This window comes from Asterias rubens, chromosome 18, assembly GCF_902459465.1.
Source record: "Asterias rubens chromosome 18, eAstRub1.3, whole genome shotgun sequence".
Classification (NCBI taxonomy): Eukaryota; Metazoa; Echinodermata; class Asteroidea; order Forcipulatida; family Asteriidae; genus Asterias; species Asterias rubens.
The window spans coordinates 11,383,505-11,403,680 of NC_047079.1; the positions used below are offsets into that span (position 1 = coordinate 11,383,505).

At 38.8% G+C, this 20,176-nt stretch overlaps 3 protein-coding genes and 1 non-coding gene across 4 annotated transcripts; 2 read left to right on the forward strand and 2 right to left on the reverse strand.

Moving 5' to 3' along the window:
- Positions 1 to 235: 235 nt before the first annotated feature.
- LOC117302386 (zinc finger MYND domain-containing protein 12-like) lies at positions 236 to 5,787 on the forward strand. The gene is made up of 7 exons (XM_033786316.1): positions 236 to 448; positions 769 to 913; positions 1,513 to 1,684; positions 2,576 to 2,745; positions 3,466 to 3,712; positions 4,331 to 4,476; positions 4,923 to 5,787. Exons 1-7 carry the CDS (start codon positions 342 to 344, stop codon positions 5,067 to 5,069), a joined length of 1,134 nt encoding a protein of 377 aa, XP_033642207.1. The 5' UTR covers positions 236 to 341; the 3' UTR covers positions 5,070 to 5,787.
- Positions 5,788 to 7,339: 1,552 nt separating this feature from the next.
- Positions 7,340 to 9,320, reverse strand: LOC117302670 (adenosine receptor A3-like). The gene is made up of 2 exons (XM_033786653.1): positions 8,694 to 9,320; positions 7,340 to 7,891 (listed from the first exon to the last, which is right to left on the reverse strand). The coding sequence occupies exons 1-2, from the start codon at positions 9,318 to 9,320 to the stop codon at positions 7,475 to 7,477; spliced, it is 1,044 nt and encodes a 347-aa protein (XP_033642544.1). The 3' UTR covers positions 7,340 to 7,474.
- A 3,097-nt stretch (positions 9,321 to 12,417) lies between these two features.
- LOC117302419 (succinate dehydrogenase [ubiquinone] iron-sulfur subunit, mitochondrial-like) lies at positions 12,418 to 19,605 on the forward strand. The gene is made up of 8 exons (XM_033786359.1): positions 12,418 to 12,598; positions 13,753 to 13,827; positions 14,178 to 14,236; positions 14,616 to 14,759; positions 15,038 to 15,116; positions 15,564 to 15,680; positions 16,444 to 16,668; positions 17,100 to 19,605. The coding sequence occupies exons 1-8, from the start codon at positions 12,530 to 12,532 to the stop codon at positions 17,184 to 17,186; spliced, it is 855 nt and encodes a 284-aa protein (XP_033642250.1). The 5' UTR covers positions 12,418 to 12,529; the 3' UTR covers positions 17,187 to 19,605.
- On the reverse strand, positions 17,638 to 17,710 carry Trnan-guu. The gene has a single exon. It is a non-coding gene; the product is annotated as a tRNA-Asn (tRNA).
- Positions 19,606 to 20,176: the final 571 nt, after the last annotated feature.

The window sequence follows — 20,176 nt, forward strand, 5'->3', positions numbered from 1 at the left end:
GAGACTTTAAATTCATTTATGAAATTATCATGCATACATATTATTTTTAAAAATAGTACAAAATAAAAGAGTGATTTATTTTAGTATCAGCTGTTACATGTTTACTTTTTTATTTTAAAGTGTTGTACCCACCTCTTGAGCTTTGAACAGTCGTCGGTTTTGGCCACGAGCCAAATGAACTTGCAACTACGCATGCGTTGTTTATCCCATTGCGAATGGCAACAAGGAAGAAAAGACTTCTGCAGTTTTTTACGAACGTGGATGAAAAGTTCTTTTGGGAAGAGCTAAATATTTATTCCAAGTAAACTATTCTTGTGAAAGTTGTCAAAATATAACCCAAGATGACGCTGAACCCTTTGGCTAATCCTAAAGGAGTCAAACTTCTTTGCGAACTGTGCCAAAAGCCAGCGTTTGTTCAGTGCACGAAATGTAGAGTGACATATTACTGGTGAGTGGAAAAGTAAAATAAAAAGTTTTTAACCAAATCCTTTGATGACGATTTATTGTTCTTTTTACCAAAATAACACATATATTTTTTGAAGAAAAAAAAACCAGTAAACTGGTTAGCCAGTCTCTGTAGTTTTATTTTGATTTAATTTTATTTTTATTTTTTATTTTTTTGTAATGTAATAAAACAACAACAGTCAACACTTCAAATAGTGAAATACCCTCATTTTTATTTCTCAATACAATTACATTTTAATCAATGAGTTGCCAACTTCCGTCTTCAATTTCTGTGTTCATTCTTTCCAATTATTTATATTTTAGTGGTGTGGAGCACCAGCAGGCAGACTGGGTCGGAATCCACGAAAAGATTTGCCAGCTCCTCATTCCCCTCCGGACTCCACATCTATCTTTTCTCTCGTCTGAAGAACAACGCAAGAAGAGGGAGCAGGACCTAGTTCATAGACAGGTTGGACCCAAAGTCTTTCAAAGACAGGAGTTGCGATAATCATACTAACCCTCTATCCTCCCGACCGCTAGTTGGTTACGGGAGGATGTAGGGTTACGATTATCACGACTATACCTAAAAATTTGACCCAGTTACTGGGGCATTGTACTCCTTTTTGCAAAATTTGTCATAAAATCGGTCTTACTACTACCTATCCCGTATCTGAGTACTAGCAAAAGTACTAGTTAGCTATATGACAAATTTTGAAAAAGGAGTTCAGCGCCCCAGCAACTGGGTCTAACCTAAAGTAGCATTGAATTTGAAATATACACATCTGTAAGAAAAGATACTAAATCTTCTCCGATCATACCGTCAACAGGATTCAGGAAAAGAAACGTCAATATGGCTTTAATTTCAACACCTTTTATTTATTTACATTTTATTTTTAAATTAACGTAAGAGCTGCATGAGCTAAAGGAGGGTTTCAATTGGTTTGAGGTAATACATTTCAATAAAGAAAATTGTTTAGTTTTTTCCATGCGAAAACTACTGTCTTGTATGCAGTAACAAAAGATTCTCTGTGGATGTAAATTCAGCTGGTTTTTTTTATTACTCACCAGAGGAACATGATTGACCTGACCAGGACCACAGGTCAGAAACTTCTCTTCGAGGGTAAACATGAGCAAGCTGTCCCGGCAGCCATGCAGTCTCTGCGCTTCAGTATTGACATCCATGGATTGGATAGCATCGAACTGGTACCCTCATATCTCATCCTAGCCGAGGCAAGCATTGGTAAGCACAATTCCAAAATTTACTTGCAGTGGACCAATCATCTGGTGGAACTCACTCCCCGGCAACATCATCGACTCCCTGTCAGTTGAGGTTTTCAGGGGAGTGGTGACTGCTCACCTATATAAGCAGCAACGAGTCTTATTTACTTGCACCTTGTACAAACGCACCCCTGCACCGCTCATGGACAAGTTGTCCCTCGGCTTTACGTCCTGTCTTATGGACCCTACCGAGTATACAAGTAGAGGTAGAAGTAGAAGTAAATGTTGGAGTTCTCAAGGCAGTCTTCAGACGGCATTGGTCTCGGCCTTGCTATGTTATGACTCTCAACCTTAGAGACTGAGGACTCGGCCTCGAAGGGTGGGACTTGGCTACAACAATCCTGGAACCAACCACAGCAATGTGGATGTCATTAAGCACACACTGCTTTGCAGTATTTTCTGCTTAACAGCCTTATGAAATTGGGTCCCTGTTGATCAACTTTGGGAGGTCGCCTAAGAGTTATTTACATATGAGGTCCATGTCATCTTCACCCACAAACTAGTTACTTGGGGGTGTCGTGGCCGAGCGGATAAGAGCATGGAGCTCAAGTTCTGGTGGTTCATCGGAATGTGGGTTCAAATCCCGGTCGGGACACTTGTGTCCTTGAGCAAGACACTTATCCATTGCTTCTCACCACCCAGGGGTAAAATGGGTACCTGTGAGGGCAAAGACGTTTTTATGTGAATGATCAGCTTGGAGCGCGGTAACTGGCAGCACCTATGGGCTGTGTTAAAGTGCTATATCAAAGTCGAATATTATTATTATTACTTCCTATCTTGTACAAAGTTGTAAATCTTACTTCATTTTGGTAACAGCTGAACAGGAATAAATTCCTTTTGATTTTGCATCAAGGTTTACACAAGCTATCCCAAGGCGAGGAGTACCTCGCTCAAGCCCAGTGGACAGTCCTCAAGACACCAGACTGCAGCTCGGCAATCAAGTCTAAGCTTGCACGTAATCTGGGTTTGCTGTATGCAGCGCAGGGCAATTATGAGGAGTCTCTGAGACACTTAGCCGATGATGTAAGTGTTAATAGTAATAATAGTTATACAATATTAATGCAGGCCTGTATGCTTCGTTTTTTTAAAGGGCAAGGGCACCAAGGCATTTTCTCCTTGCTAAAGGCAAAAGGGCACCCTATGAGGAAATTGTTAATGTCTATTAGAGCCTTTCAAGGGCACCAAGGCAATGACCAGGGGGCATGGAGGCAATCGCCTGCGTTGCCTTCGTGAAGTATCAAGCCTGCTAGCGATAACACACAGTTATCATTTAGCAGGCCTGGAATTTCATCTTTGAGAGGGTAAGGCCAGTTTTGTTTTTAGAAGGGCACTTCCATTGGAAAATCTCAAAGTCTAAGGTAAACTTCTTAAAGGGGCACCAAGGCCAAGGTAAAAAGAGGCCATGCCCTAATAGTAGACCACAGGCCTGATATAGAACTTCATCTTTACCTGATGGGCATCACAAAGGCTCAATATTTTTATGACGGGGACGCAGAGCTATATTTGAAATATGAGACTCACAGCATATAAAGCACCTTGTTAGTGTTGCAGTTTTGAATCATTCATTTGCTTACAGTAAGTGCCACAAGGTTAGCCAATTGCCTTTTCCTTTGCTCCTTCTAGCAGTGCTATGCAATGGAAAATTGCGCAGTATGCATACAACTATGAAACTGGTCCCTTGTGTTTCAACATTACAACTATGAACCTTGTATTACATTTTCTTGTTTTTTATTTCTCCATCAGATCTTCCATGCCTCTGAAGAATTTGGGACCGATGATATTCGAACATCCGGCGGATATTTCCACATGGCTAACGTCTTCTTCCGTCAGAACCACATGGACGTTGCAGACTCGCTGTACACGAGAGTGACTGCCATTTGGCACAGTCATCTCTTGAGGATTGTGACGGCTAGAACGAGAAAGAATGATACCCAGAGTGGAATGTCATCAGCTGTTGTGGAGTTGGAAGAACGCGTAGTTGAATCTCTAGGTAAAACAAAGTTTTTGGGTTTTTTTTTTACGCAATGGAAGAGATTTTTAATGCTAGGTAGCAGCAGACTTTTGGGTGTATTTCCATTGTTTCAAAGCCTTGATGTGGGCTTTAGGCTTGAGCTTTGACTTTGGCTATGGCTCTGGGCCCAATTTCATATAGCTGTTTTAGCAGAAAATACTGACTAGAATACTTGAGCAAGGTACCAGCCACAGTTAGTACAGTTGATGGTATTTTGGCTGGTAACCTTATTCTGGTAAGCATGATTTTGTTGTGCTTAGCAACTTTTTGTGCTTAGCTGATCTATGAAATTCGGACCTGGATTGGGATCTGGCTTGGGCTCCATCATTTTTGAAAGTGACATTTTCGTTACAAGCCTTCAAACAGGCGTAATGCCCTTGATCTTTGAGCCAAATCCTAAGCCTTGGTTTTGAAAACCACCATCACTCTCGGCATGCGCACATTTTCAGGAACAATGGATCTACCCGGTTGATCTGCTGCAATCTAGTGTTCGCAAAAGTATCCCAGGTCGTTGAACTCTCTAAAAAACAGAAATTACAGTTTGGCAGTTGTGCAATAAAAGTAATAGTTTTAAATTATTTTTTTATCTTTTTTTAGATGAGGCTCAAGAAGCAGAAGCCAAGCAAGTGTTACATTCAATCCATGACATCAGAGAGCAGGTGACCAATCAGGATGCAGCTGCCATGGCAACCGTTGGCCACGCCCTTGCTATGCTGTATTACCTATTGGACGACATTCACAAGGTAATGGTTTATTCAAGGCATTCCTCCACCCCATACCTTAATCTACTCCCCATCAACTCTAAAATAATTCCCTTTGCAATTTTCATTCCGACATTACCTGTCAAACCTTATTATCAGTATCTCTCTTCAATCCATGCTTGTATACTACAATCATATAAGTTTTGGGATTAGTTATTATAAAGGAAAGTGACTTGGTAAATGTTGAATAATTTGTACAAACTGAAAATTGACAAGAGAAATATACATGTAAATGCAATAGATGGAAATTTGCATCAGGGATAAAGCAAAGAATTGTACACCAATGTGTGAAAGCACTGTGTACTCAGTAATTTCCCGAGCTCGGTGAAAAAAAAATCACAGGCATATACAGTGTAGATGGTTTCATATTCAGTTAAAGAATGATTAGTAGAAAAGTTAAAGTTTTCTTCATTGTCTTTAAATTTTAGGCAACAGAGCTGGGGCAGAAGGCACAAACCTCAAGCGACTCAAGAGAGCACAAAGACGATGAACTTGCTGCTTGCATTATCGAGTTCAACAGTGCCCTTTATCAGCTACCGAATAAAATGAACCTCATGCCAGCAGAATATAGCTAGTGCGATGTTGTCCGCCCCAACCCCCTGAATTAGTTTTGTTCCCCACCCCAAACGAAGACCGCAAGAAATAAAAATGCATTATTGCAATAATGTCGACAGGTTTTTCAGGCATTAGTGGGGGATGATAAATAGCCCACCCTATAAAAATAATGGAAGAGACCTTCCTACTTCTTTCTATAAAAATGCAACTTGAAGTGTGACTAAATAATGTATTCCGTCCAATAATGCAGACAGGTTTTGCAGGCATAAGTGGAGAAGATAAACAGCCCCCCCCCCCTATACAAATAATGGAAGAGTCCTTCCTTCTATGTACATTGTCAAAGTGCCTATCCCAGACCTCTCACCTGTCTGTCCCACTGGCCAATAAAATGAAACTTATAACTCCATTATTTTTATTTTTTGAAACACTTCACCATACAACTGTTTTTCTAAACTGGAAATTCTGAATATGCACAAAATATATTTGACCATTTCATATTAATTTTATTCTCTCAGACCTGGTGTTGATAATTTATTTACAAAATCAATTTAAACTTAACAATTAGTGTTGTGTTACCTTTTTAATGTGCCTATTGTTTTTATTGTATAGATTGTAAATAACCATTTTTTACTTCTATAATACTATTTTGTGTTCAGATTGATCTATTTATGGAATAATATGTTTCATTCAAGTTATGTTAATGGGACAATAAATAAAGATCAATAATTAAAAAGTATATTAAAAACTAATTATTTTTGCCACGAAATTTGAAGATTGTTTGAAACAATAAAGTAATGATTCTTTCATTTGTAAAATACTGATATCGTTTCACTTGTGTATTGCTGTTGACCTGTGGAAACAAAAATAAACATAGGCTTAATTTCAAGTCTGTTTTGGCCGCACAAAAGGGCATTAGTTTTGCATCTCTGCGAACGCCATGCCAACAGCCGATCGAAGTTAGAAATGTTCACAAGCCGCAAGAGGGCGCTATTTCAGAAGCAAGCGCGTGCACCTTTTTTTCGGGCCAAAAGAAAAACGCGATCACGTCTTGACTCCCAAGTCGTCGCGGGCGCTTGTCCTTGACCTTTTATCTTTGTGGGCAAGGAGGTGGAAGCAGTGCGATTAAAACCCTTTCAATTCGTACCTTGATAAACACTGGTTGTAATTCCAAATTGATTGGAAACCGTTATACATGTTCTAGTGACTAGGGCTCTTTTCGAAACCACGGCTCCTGCTTCATCAGATTCCGCCGAGGCACTCACTCCGTTTCCAGGTGGGATGAAAGCGCAAGGCCAAGGCCCGGCTGTAAGTGCTTTACGACTTCAAGCTGATGATCACATTAAGTCATACTGCTGTAAATATCCACTAGACTTGAATTACAATTTTGTTTACATGCAATTATGCATGAGCAATAGGCATTCTATAAAAAAAACATGTCAATTTTCTTTGTGACCTACAAACGTACGGCCACTATAATGGTCTACGTTCCCCATCACAGCAACCATTAAACCCTGAAGCATAACCGATTTGGAACCGCTTCCCCCTTGACGCTGTTCGGCATGCATCAACTAAAAGCTTCTTAAATTTCGTCTCCCATAATAATCCGAAGGTTGCAACTCCAACAAAGATTACTTTCAAGACTAGACTAAATAGACTAAAATGGATAATAATATGTTTTCAAAGTTCGGTTCGTCGTATTTTTACTGTACATTATTGCATGCATCGACTAAAAGCTTCTTTATAGGTTTCGTCTCCCGTAAGAAAACAATAATCTGAAGGTTACTTTTAAACAATGACAACAAAGATTACCTTCAAATTTTATATTATAGACTTGAACTACTAGACATACAAATTCACATAATTATATTGGATTAATTGCAGTAAATTATATACAGGCATTATAATCTTATAGTCAAACTTTCAATTATTGTCAAAAAGACAAGAGTCGGTTTTACTAAGATGGTCCCAACTTATGGACTAGCTCATTGAAGGTATTAAAAACTTGAGGCTATTCTAAGTAAGAGACGAGCATGAGCAAGAACCAGGACTCGTCTTAACTCGTCGAGATAGGAGTCTGTTTTATCTCTTTATGAAATTCAACTCCAGATATACACATACTTTTGAAATTTTGAGCTCAATCGGTCGCCATTTGCAGATGAGACGCGGACAAAGTTTCGCACAGACGTGAACAAAGTTTTTACTCGAGTTTTTACCCAGAACTTAATATAGCAATACATTACAAGTTTTAAACGAAATGTTTGTATCGTAAAAATTCACAATCATGGTTTACACAACTCTTTTACTTTTGAACACACATACTCGACGCCCATGTTAAAGACACTGGACACGTTTGGTAATTGCTCTTTATCAAGTAAGCGTTTATGCTAAAAATTGTTTTGAGCATTAACAAAAGTGTCCACTGCCTTTAACGAGCGTTGCAAGTAACCATACGTTTCAACGCCTTACGAAAGTCAGATTTCATCGTGTAAAGAAACGGATTGAACGCACTGTTAAAATGCGACAAAAACACACAGAAGTTTATCACATTCTGGGGAATGTTGTACACACCAAAATATATGAGGGCATCAATGAGAAAGATTGGAACCCAACTTGCAAAGAAAAACAACATGAGAAACGCAAAGAACAGAGCCGTACGCCATTCGCGTTTAATGCGTCGAAATTCGGTAGCTTTCTGGTCCTGCGAACTTTGATTCTCTCTAGTGACGTCATTAGTCGACGGCTGTTGCGTGCGTTGAGTACGGCTCTCCCTGTCTGGGTTCGACGACAGTTGCGTGCTGCGGAGACGGTTGCCTATGTCATGAACTGCCCTCATTTGTTTAAGCTATAGGTAAAACCAGAGAGAATGCTAGTTTCAAATCGATATCACTTTAATTAATGATTAATTGATTGATTTCCTTTGTCAGTACTTGATTGATGAAGGGCCACTAATTGGTAAAGAGTATTTAATTCACTGGCTATTATATAACCAAAGCAATCATTGAAAGTGTATGGGCTGTTGAACCATAATATACCAAGGACGGTGTATATAAACCACAGAAGCACTTTAAAACAATGACATTAAAGGCAGTGGACAGTATTGGTAATTACTCGAAATAATTATTAGCATAAAACCTTACTTGGTCTTGAGTAATAATGGGGAGACGTTGGTAATAAAAATGTGAGAAACGGCTCCCTCTGAAGTGGAGTTGTCTTCGAGAAAGAAATTATTTTCCACGAATTTGATTTCGAGACCTCAGATTTAGAGGTTTAGGTCTCGAAATCAAGCACTGAAAGCACGCAACTTCGTGTGATAAGGGTGTTTTTTCTTTCATTATTATCTCGCAACTTCGTTGACCGATTGAGCTCAAATTTTCACAGGTTTGTTATTTTATGTTGCAGATACAGCAGCAAGTCAGAAGACTGGACTTCGACAATTACCAATAGTGTCCAGTGTCTTTAACAACGACTAGTGGATGAGCTTTCGTATGCGACAACTATATACATACGGGTTCTTTACAGATGCAATGAAGGGGACAAGATGACCAAGGACATTCAATAAAATACAATAAAATAACCAATGAATGAAATTAACAACAACGCAATGGAGCAGGTTATCAACAAACTTTTTTTTCATGCTGACTCACCTGTTTTCTTATGATGAGGTAGATTTGGGTGTACACAAAACACATCAGGAAAAATGGCGCCAAGATGGCCGCGAAGAAGAGAAATGTCATGTACTGTAGGCTGACAACTTCTAGAAAGAAGCATTGAGGCTGGGAAGGGGGTCCGTTGTGCCAACCAGCCAGCATGGGGACTATGAACAAGAAAGCAACAAACCAGGCTAGGAGTGCGCCCGCTACGGCGCGTGACTTTGTGACAACCACGCAGTAACGTAACGGCCTGCTTATGGAGTAATACCTGTCCAATGTCATTGCCAAAAGAGCAAACACCGACGCCACATCGATCATAACTAATATAGAAAGTAGAAAGAGACAAGCTGGGAAAGATCGAGGGATTCCTTGTAGGGCGATCAGGATGATTGGAATAGCAATGGCTCCCATGCAGAAATCACTCACAGCGAGCGAAATCAGGTAAATATTGGAGAGCGTGTTGCGTAAACGGGGCTCCAGTAAGTAAATTATGATCACGGTTAAATTGCCGAATATTGCAAAGACAGCGAATACAATCTCGATGACGTAGTAAGATATCTCAGTTGTATCAGAGTCAGTGACGTCATCAACTGCAGGAGTTGAGTTTGGCAGTGTCGACATGGTGACGATGAGTAGAGCAAGGTGCCGAAACGTCGAAACCAATTAAGAACTCAATCCGCGATGACGATGAGTAGAGCAAGGTGCCGAAACGTCGAAACCAATTAAGAACTCAATCCGCGATGACGATGAGTAGAGCAAGGTGTCGAAACGTCGAAACCAATTAAGAACTCAATCCACAGTATGGTGAATTGTTAATAACGCCGAAACATTAAAAGCTAAAAACCCCGGCTGATTTGCTTTACTTTCCGCCCACAGATAGTTAAAAAGGCAGAACAGCTCTTTTCAGAATTGAGAAGTCTCCCGAATTCCGAAAATCTCCTCCGCGGTATAGTAGATCTAAAACAACAGTTCTCTAAAGAACAAAATCTATCCTGGCAAGTTGAGATACACACAATGGTGTTACCGCTAGCCCAATATTTATTGATACCTCACCATGAAATGCCTACAAATCCCATAATTATTGAAATGGTTATAATTAAAAGTCAAAGTACATGTACGCCTGCCAGACCGTCATCAGGTTTTCGTATAGAGAGACACGTTTTGCACACAAAGTTGTTCTTCAATGAATGACGATTTAGTCTTTGGTGGGTTTTTTTCTGCGAGATATTTTTGGTCTTGTCAATAAACAATTCGACTTCAAGTTAATGAATCACTGTTTATTTTTTTAAGCACGAGCCGTTCATGACAACTAGTGATGTATTTACAGTAGTCCCTTGTGACATCTTAATTAAAATCAGTCTGCAGAGTTGAGTTGCTAGAGAAAGGAATTAGAGGAACAAAGATGTTATAATTATTTTGACATTAATATATTTGTTTCTGGGCTAACTACTGTTGATAACTACTCACACTTTGATGAATACATATTTTTTGTTGAATTTCAAGGCTTGAGAACAAGGCCATCGTATTGTACATTCAAGTGAGTTTAAATACTAATATTGCGGGGGAAAACAGTACCACAGGGTAAGTAACACACAGTCGATATAGCATTTGATTCCATAATGCTAAGACTATTCATATTAATAGTACGAAACAGCTAAACAAATTATATTTTCAACAGTAATTATTTTCATACAATTTCTGATGATTTTGTCGCTACATAATTTTGTTTTCGATTGATTGATTGATTGGTTTGTATGAGAAGGCAAATTTAAAAAAACGTCTGAACTTAACATAATAATTATACGCCTATATACATATACAAGCATTTGTAAAGCGCCTTTACGTCAAGATCAAAGCGCTGATAAGAGCAAAACTAATGAAACTTTCTTTCTTGAAATCGACAAGTCTTATCGTCAAGATTACTCCAGCTCAATTCTTTAAACTCGAGACGAGATAACTGAGGGAGAAACCAATTGGAAAACCTTTTTAATCTAAAACTATGACATGAATAATACGATACTCACAATTGATCTTTCAGAAGACAAGTCGACGTGAAATCTTCAAAAGTGTTGTTTTATGGAACACACGCGAGAGGAGTATTTACGTTGAACTGAACCTAGCGCTGAACTGGTGTACCAATTAGACGCGTATAGTCTCCTTGCTCATTAGAATGTGAACCGGAACGAAATCACTGCGCGTATTATTATTATTAGCCCATTCCAACAAAAGACTCGTTTTTTTTTTACTGTTTGCACAGTTCTAGGCCTATTGTTACAGTCATGCTTAAATCTATTTTTTTATCCAGGGGCAAAGTGTCCACAGAAAGCATCTTCTAAAGGGTCTTGAGAATTCTCTGATGGAAGTGAACTCAATTTGGTCAGCAAGGCCATGCACTGTCTTGCAAATTAGTTCGCGCCCGCTTAAAAATGAGGTTTTTGTTCACTAATTAGGTGTTCCAACAGCCCGGAACACCTCTTACTTGGACTTCATCTTTTGCGGCATGCTGGGCGTGTGCGTCATCAGATCACGAGATTACGAGCCAAAATAAAAACGTTGAAAAATAAACCAGCTTGAAGTCTTTCTTCTTTTGCTCTATTCTTAAAACTTCAAGGACTGACCTTATGTGGAACTCAATTAAGAAGAAACCATAAGAAGAAAAAAACCCCATTAAATTTATTACAAAGATTGGGGCATCACATGGATAGGACATAACACGACTCAGCTTGCTAAGTATGCTTTCGACAAAATTCACATCAAAAGTTACGTTCGTTTAGCTTCCCTGGGTCGACCCCCGGGGAAATAACCACGGAAAAAATGTTATTATAAAAGCGCCTTTACAAAAAAAGCTCTCAGCGCAATCTGATGATTCCCCCAAGGGTTAAGAATTCTGTGTGCCTTCGCTCTCAGCAGACATGGACATCAATGGGCGACATGGACATCAATGGGCGACATGGACATCAATTATTGAAAGACGTGCGGCCCCTTGTGCCCCTGCCCCCCCCCCCAAAAAAAAAAAAAATTACGTCTGATTGTGTGAGCAAGAACAGCAACTTCAAGCAATCTTGTGCGGGGAACTCACAATTTACCAGACCACCAGTATTAATAATGGCTTTATTTTTCACATTTATTCAATCTAGCAAGTGTTTACAAAGTCCTCCTTCGATCTTTCGAGGGGCGAGGGGAAAAGACAGTGTTCTTATCCATGAACCGACCCTCCGGCCCTCCGGCCGGACCGCCCTCCACCGGCAAGTCCGTCAAGATCGCAAAAGGATTTGCAATGCTAGGCATTTTATAATAAATATACTACCAACTTTTGCCCCCCCCCCCATCCCAAGTCACACACCCGGAGGTGCTAGCCCCTCCCCCACCATATCTCAGTCGTGGGGGGGGGGGGGGAGGGGGGAGCCACACATTACACAACATCACACTGCTTAGAAGCCATTATAGTTTACCAGTGAACAGGGCACCAGTGCACCATGTAGTTTTGTAACGAGCGATTAAGTATTTACTATCATGCAGTTGGTGATTAAAAACTATACCCTCTGATATTTCCAATTTCTCTAAAAACGAGATGTACTTTTGGAAATAAATGTGTATCAATTGTTCGACCCTCAAATTTCTAGTAAAAGAATGGTAAAAATTAACTAAATTAACTAAAATATTATTACTACTATTTGACATCATATACACGTTTTGGAAAACACAAAACATAGGCGATTCAATACAAAAGTTGTATAACGTAAACGAATGCACACAAATTATAAAGTTTTACGTTGAAAGTGCCGGTGATTTATCGTTTATGAGCAATTTTTAAGTAATTTTGAACAAGAATGGCGTCTTTGTGTTTTGGTAAAAGCTTTCAGCTTGCTTCTAGACAGGCTGCTCTTCTATCATTTCAGGTAAGTTTATGTAATTTCTTACATTTTTGTTTTGCCGGTCCAATAATATATAATAAGATTAAGAATAATCACGTAGGCCACCTTGGAAGGAAAACTGGTTTGAATAATAATGGAGTAATTGTTTGAAAACAAAGTTATTACCAATTAGTAATATCTTTATAAAAGGATAATTTTCCGCACGTCGCCACCAATTTATCCGCCCTTAATTAACTCCAAAACCACTTTGGAGAGAAGAAGGGTTATCGCATATATGATTGATACTATTAAAACTATAATATATATACATCCAGAAAAAAAGACAGTTTGTAAACATGTTTTTATTTGCGAACATGACAATTTGACATGCATGAATTTTTAGTTGTAAAATGATGAAGTACCTGACAGTAATAATGTTTTGTTTTTGGTGGTGTGCCCTATTTTATGAATAACAGTCGGTCCTACTACTTGCCGTCAACTCATTTTCGCGCCGTCAACTCATTAAATTTACATGAAAAATCTATAATATAAAAAGGGGGCACGGAAGTGTTAAGTCTGGGCTAAACTACATATTTCTCATGGTTTTCGGTACAAATTCATTCACAAAATGACTTTGTGTTGATAAAAAAAAAGTACCAATCATTGACATTTTGGGCCAAGACTAATCATTGTGAAAAAGCAAGATGGCGGTCGACAGTTTTTCGGCTTCCAGAATTTTTTTTCACGAGAAAAAAACTCATTTTTTTCCCAGAAATATGACCTAAAACTTACGCGAATGCTCTTTGAGCTGATACTTTACAGTTCTATGCTTCTTTTGTGGATTTTTAATGTATATTGGAGGAGTTGACGGCGAGTTGACGGCGCAAGTGAGTTGACGGCGAGTTGACGGCAAGTAGTAGGACCCATAACAGTTAACAAAATAACACTCTTCTTCTGGATGCTGGCACAGGCTAGGTACTATACTAACTATAACTTAATAAAGAAACTTATTTAAAAAGCTGGGGATCGTATTTATTCCCTGTTTTATGTGTACTTGATTTGCCCACAATACACTTATAATACAATTTAGACCCAGTAACTGGGCTGGGATGGGGCGCTGTACTCTTCTCGGTCGTAGTGCCCGTTACTGGGTCTATATCTAGAATACAATTAATTTCATTGATTTCATCTTTTTTTAGGCAACACGCTCAGCTCAAGTTGCAGCAGCCACCAAAGCAGAAGAACGGCTAAAGAAATTCAGTATTTACAGATGGGTAAGTTAGTATTTACAGCTGAGAGATGGGTACCACTACTCCTAGAACTATGAGGTTCCTTCCGCTATCGTCTCCCTGAACTCATAGTTCTAGGAGTACCGCATTTTCAAGTCCCTAAAAACAGTCACTTTGCATGTTCAAATGCTCATGTGGCAGGAGATTCTGTGGATTTGATTCTGTCACACCCTTCTCCCTCGGAGGTCGGTAACTATTTACATCAAAAAAGAAGCAACACATTTTAGCGCAAAGTTCACTCCCTAAAAAAGTAGTGGCCTATAACTGTATTTAGAGGAGTATTTTTATTGCAAGACAAATTTAAATTAATAAAAATATTGGTTTCTTTTCCCCAGGACCCCGATAAGGCTGGCGACAAGCCAAGAATGCAAACATATGAAGTAGATCTTAACACGTGAGTATAATTTCTTAAGACAAATACAGTTTGTTGTTTATGTTACCTAATTATATTGCCAGTTAATTGGTTTTTCTTAGTTTTAAAGTTCACCTTATTTTAGCTTTTATCTGATATCATTAAGATGGTCCAAAAACTATAGTTGGGACAGGATATTTGAGATCCTCCAATCTTCAGTCAGGATTGTTCTAACTGTAGTTGGGATCTTCTCAACAGTTGGGATTGACCCAGCTATGGTTGAGATCAGGCAAACTACAGTTTAGATGGAGCCAACTTATTAAGTTGGTATTGGCCCAATTATAGATGGTCCACCTAACAGTAGTTTGGGGGAATATTGCAAAGTAATCATGTTTGTTTTGACTTGTCACTCTTTCTTTAGGTGTGGCCCCATGATATTAGATGCACTGATCAAGATCAAGAACGAGATTGACCCCACATTGACCTTTCGGAGGTCGTGTCGGGAGGGCATCTGTGGGTCGTGCTCCATGAATATCAACGGAACCAACACACTGGCTTGTATATGGTAAGTCGAAATCTGGACGTATATTCTCAAATCTGGTTCTTTCCAGGGCCCAATGTCATAGACCTGCTAAGCACAAAAATATGCTTAGCATGAAATTTCTTCCTTGATAAAAATAGGTTTACCAACCAAATATCTATTTGTTTCATATTGCTTGTTACTGGTATTCGTTGTTTGCTTGAAATTCCAGCATCGCTGTCAACTTGTAGACATTGTGAATGCTTATTCTCGATAATTATAAAATGTGAAGAAAAAAAAATGTTTTATTGTTATGATTTCAGTCGAGTGGATTCCAATCTGAAGAAGGCCATCAAGATCTACCCACTTCCCCACATGTACATCATTAAGGATCTGGTCCCGGTAAGTCCAAGTTCATTAACACCTAACAACAATAAAAAATGCAATTATTCTTTATCCCGATGCAAAAATCCATCTATTAAATCGTTGCAGTACCCACTGCTAACATGTAGGTTTCAAACTGCCTCTAGCTACCGGGCAATCTCGGTGGTCAAGTTGGTAAGACACTCCTCTGCAAATGCGAAGGTCCTGGGTTCGAATCCCACCAGAGTAATATGCCTATGGTTTCCTTTACAAAACTCAGAAAGCCTGACACTTCACTTGCCATTGCCTTGGTGCCCTTGAAATGCTCCAGTAGAAATTAAAAATTTCCTCAAACGGTGCCCTTTGTCAAAGAGAAAATGCATTGGTGCCCTTGCCCTTTCAAAAACGAAGCATACAGGCCTGACATACCATTGCTTTATACTCTAGACTCTTCTGACTTAAAACTGTTTTGTTTTTTGGTGACAGGACATGAGTAACTTCTATGCTCAATACACATCAGTGGAGCCGTATTTGAAACGCAAGGAGAAAGTGGAGTATGGCAAAGAGCAGTATATACAATCCATCGAGGACAGAGCTAAACTGGTGAGCAGGAACGCTCCAAACTTTTTATTTAACTGTATATAGAAGACGGGGGACCAACCAGAAACCATTCAAGTGAGCCAGCTGTGTTAGATGCAACAACTGTGTGCCCAATTAACTGTGTAGATACATTCACCACAAGATAATCACACTGCAGGCTGGCATAGTTTACAGAAAATGGTCAGACAGTAGGAGGGTTGACTGTTTATTGATAGATGCAGTCACTACATGAAATCATATTGCTGGTTGGCAGCGTTTATCGCTCATTTAAAGCCACATGTTGGTGGTCAGACAGTAAGAGGGTTGACTGTGTACTGTAGTAGATGGCATTCACTGCATGATATCATATTGCAAGCTGGCATAGTTTATCATCCAAAACCACAGTGGTGATATTGAATGGTCAGACAGTAGGAGGGTTGACTGTGTATTGATAGATACATTCACAACATAAAATCGCATTGCTGGTTGGCATAGTTTATCATCCAAAACCACAGTGGGTGATATTTAATCAGTAGGAGGGTTGACTGTTTACTGTGTTGGTGCCTTCTCCACAAGATGATATTTAGTGGTCAAATAGTAAGAGGGTTGATTGTGTACTTAAGTAGATGCATACACTGCATGATATCATATTGCAAGCTGGCATAGTTTTTCATCCCAAACCACAGCTGGTGATATTGATTGGTCAAACAGTAGGAGGGTTAAGTGTAGTGTTAATGCATTCTGGTCAGAGTTTTTTGTAGTTTTGTTTCTTCTCATCTTTCACCAGGACGGACTCTACGAGTGTATCCTCTGTGCTTGCTGTAGTACCTCCTGCCCAAGCTACTGGTGGCATTCTGATAAGTACCTCGGCCCAGCTGTCCTCATGCAAGCTTATCGCTGGATGATTGACAGCCGAGATCACTACCAGACAGAGCGTCTCGCTAGGATGCAAGATTCGTACTCCGTCTATAAATGCCACACCATCATGAACTGCACTAAAACGTGCCCAAAGGTAAAGCCCGGTTTATATATTAATAATAATAAGCATTTATATAGCGCCATCTATCTAGAACACTATTCCGATGGCGCTGGAGAGGAAAAGAAAAAATCAAATAAGTTGATACAAAGGAATAAAGAGAACGCGAATACGAAGCGAATTTTCGCACCACAGGGCTGTTTTCGCAGTGAATGTTTGTTTCCATTCACTGACAAAACAACCCTATTCCAAACAAAACAAAATGAGTCGGGCCAAAATACTGCTTAGCAAATTTCTATGCTAAGCAAAAATTGGAATGGGCAACAGTCACAACAATGAGTCAATGAGTTAAAGTAACAGACTTCAGTTTTGTAAGTGATTCTAATCATTCCAAATACCTAGTCAGCAGATTGAAAACGTAAATTTGCGGGGCCTTGAGATTCAACTTTCTTTCTATTTGATTTCAGGGATTGAATCCAGGCAAGGCAATCGCCGAGATCAAGAAGATGTTGTCTACATTTAAGAAGAAGGACTTACAGCCTGCTAGCGCTTAGAGACGTCGCTCCGTTCGCTCCCAGACCCGACTTCAACCCGCCTCATAAGCCATTTTGAAATTATGTCGGACACCGTACTGCAGCACTATTAGGTTTGGGTAAATTTGTCTGTAGACACCCAAACTAAAATGATGTCTTTTGTAGCGCCGGAATTCACAAAAGTGCTCGTGGCTCTTGCTTCAATCAAGAAGTTCCCTCTCGGTTGTCCTCCAGCAGTGCAAAAGCTTTTATAATTTCCACCATATCTCGAAAAGGCTTATAATAGACTCTGCCCCCCCTGTCATACAGTAATACAGGATCCTCGACAATCGCAGGGTCTATTCCCTTGGTTATCATAGACCCTTTACAAATCCCTGGCTTTGGCTTTAGATTCGGCTTATGTTGGCATAGTCTCTAATGTATGTATTATAAAACACCTCTTTAAGTTACTTTTTGGAGTTGAACAAAGAATTGACTAGAGTGGGATTCGAACCAACGACCTCCGGATTAACGTGCCGGCGCTCTACCAACTGAGCTATCTAGCCCTATATTTGCGGTGTCCCTATTAATTTTGTCAATATCTTTGTTGGTGGGGTGCCATAATTTGTTCTATAAATTACTTACAGATACATAACCAAGAAATGTTTAGCAGAAGAGAATGTTACATTATTACGTACACTCTGCTAGTAACAAACATTAAAACATGTAGATACAGAAAAATAGAATTCCTTAATAAATGCAAGAAGAAGTGTTTAAAAGCAGTACGAGTTGGTTGTTTTGATGAGAATTGAGTTTAACCAATTTAAGCTTGTAGCTGTGAATAAAATAGGAAATACATTGTTATTGCATATCTTCAGTGTGCTTTAATGGACCACAATGGATTTTTGAATAGGGAAATGTTTATCAGGGCCAATTATTAAAGCCTGTAAGCAAATAAATGTACTGTAAACAGCTTCATTAAAATGGGCCCAGGCCTTAAAACAGGTAAAAGGTGTGTATAACATAAGTAGGATTGGAAAAATGAGTGCTCACGGATTTGCACTTAACTTACATTGTGTACATGTTATAAAGATTGTCGTCGTCGTTATGGAAAACTTTCCTTGAAATGGTTTTGCCGACAAACTTCAGTTTTTGAAAAATTAGTTTTAATTTCGCGGGTCTGAGACCCAATGTGTGAAACCCAATGGTTTAAAACAGCGATGGATTTTTTTCACTAATTTCTTGTGACTCTGATGACCAATTGAGCTTGAACTTTCAGAGGTTTGTTATTTTATGAACATGTTCGGTCTCTCACAAAAATGCAGATACTTGGTCTTTGACAATATTTTCACCAATGTTACCCACATGCTTTCGATTTGGTAGGTAATTTAGTTGACAGCTGGACAGAGTCAAATATTCCAGTTAAATTTAATAATTCTATACTCTGTTTTTGGAAAGAATTCACACTGTTTTTGGAAAGAATTCACACATCCTATGTGTGCAGATTACAGTACGATAGACTACATTATCTCAGTCGACTTGGTTTTCAAAAAAATGTTCAACGTTTTATTGTGTAAACTTTAGGTTGGTTCAAATTATTTTGCAATATTTGAAAGGAATGCTGTGTACATGATGTATACAGTATTACGGATAATAAAACAGACAATTGAAACATCAACTGTTTTTTAACTGGTCACATTTATTACAGGATTTCGGGAAATATATTTGTTGGCTTTTATTTTACATTATTGCATTTACAACACGGCAACATGCTATGGATATTAAGTAACGCTATGCTGTCATTAAAATTACAAGCTTTCTTGAAAATTTATTTCACAAACTGCTGCTTTAAACTAAAGTATCTCTTGTGTTATGATAATTATATTAAGTTGAAATATCCACAAGTTGATCTTTAAATAATATATAAAAAAAATTGGGGGGGGGGGGGGGAGAAACAAGTTTTTATATAGTCATGTATGATGTATTGGTTGACATCATAGAGCTATACAGCTCTATGGTTGACATGAGTACTTGAGCAGACTGTTGTTTTATTTTACTGCTAAATGTATAAGTACGCCTTCTTTTCAGACTGCTGTTTCATGTATTGGCTATGCATACATTGCTGAAAGGCTTATTCTTCAATGTTGTCCCTACAGCCAACGACCATTGCCGTAGCTGAAATTGTTTCCTTTGGACACAGCCAGAGATTAAATCGGATCAAGTTATTATTTGGTGAGGGTTGATAATTTCAAATTTCCAAACTTGACGATATGGGCCTAATTTCATGGCTCTACTGACCATAGGCAAAGAACTGCCGCTTACGGCAGCGGGAAATTCCGTGGATTATGTCAAGCGTATTTCACAGGTTAGCAGGGAATGTTTGCTTGTGCGTGTGTGTACTCCACATTACTAGGCATTCTTCGCTTACGCAGCTAGCACATATTTGACGCTTGCACAGTGATCGCAAGTGCAGAATTTCGGCAGAACTGAAGCCTTATCTGAGAAAAAGTGCAGTGCGTCGCCCCATTTCCTAAACACAGTATATTAAAGACTCTGGACACCTTTGGTAATGGTCAAAAGCCAGTCTTCTCACGTGGTGTATCTCAACATATGCACAAAATAACAAACCTATGAAAATTTGAGCTCAAGCGGACATCGAAGTTGCGAGATAATAATGAAAGAAAAAACACTCTTGTCACGCGAAGTTGTGTGCGTTTAGATGGTTGATTTTGAGACCTCAAGTTCTAATTCTGAGATCTCAAAATCAAATTCAAGTGATAATTAAAGCTGCACATTCCAAAATTGTGTTTAATCAAAAAACTGCTTTTATTTTGCTAAATTTTTTTTAAAAAACTAAACTAGCACCATAACGCGACATTAAATTTGTTCCAAATTGGAACAAATCATATAAAAAGAACAAACTCACATATAGAATTAATAAAGCAATTTGCATTTTAAAATTGTCTTGCATTCATTTCACTGGCACATCTTTCTATACATTTGTACACACAAATTTACAAGAAAATATTGAG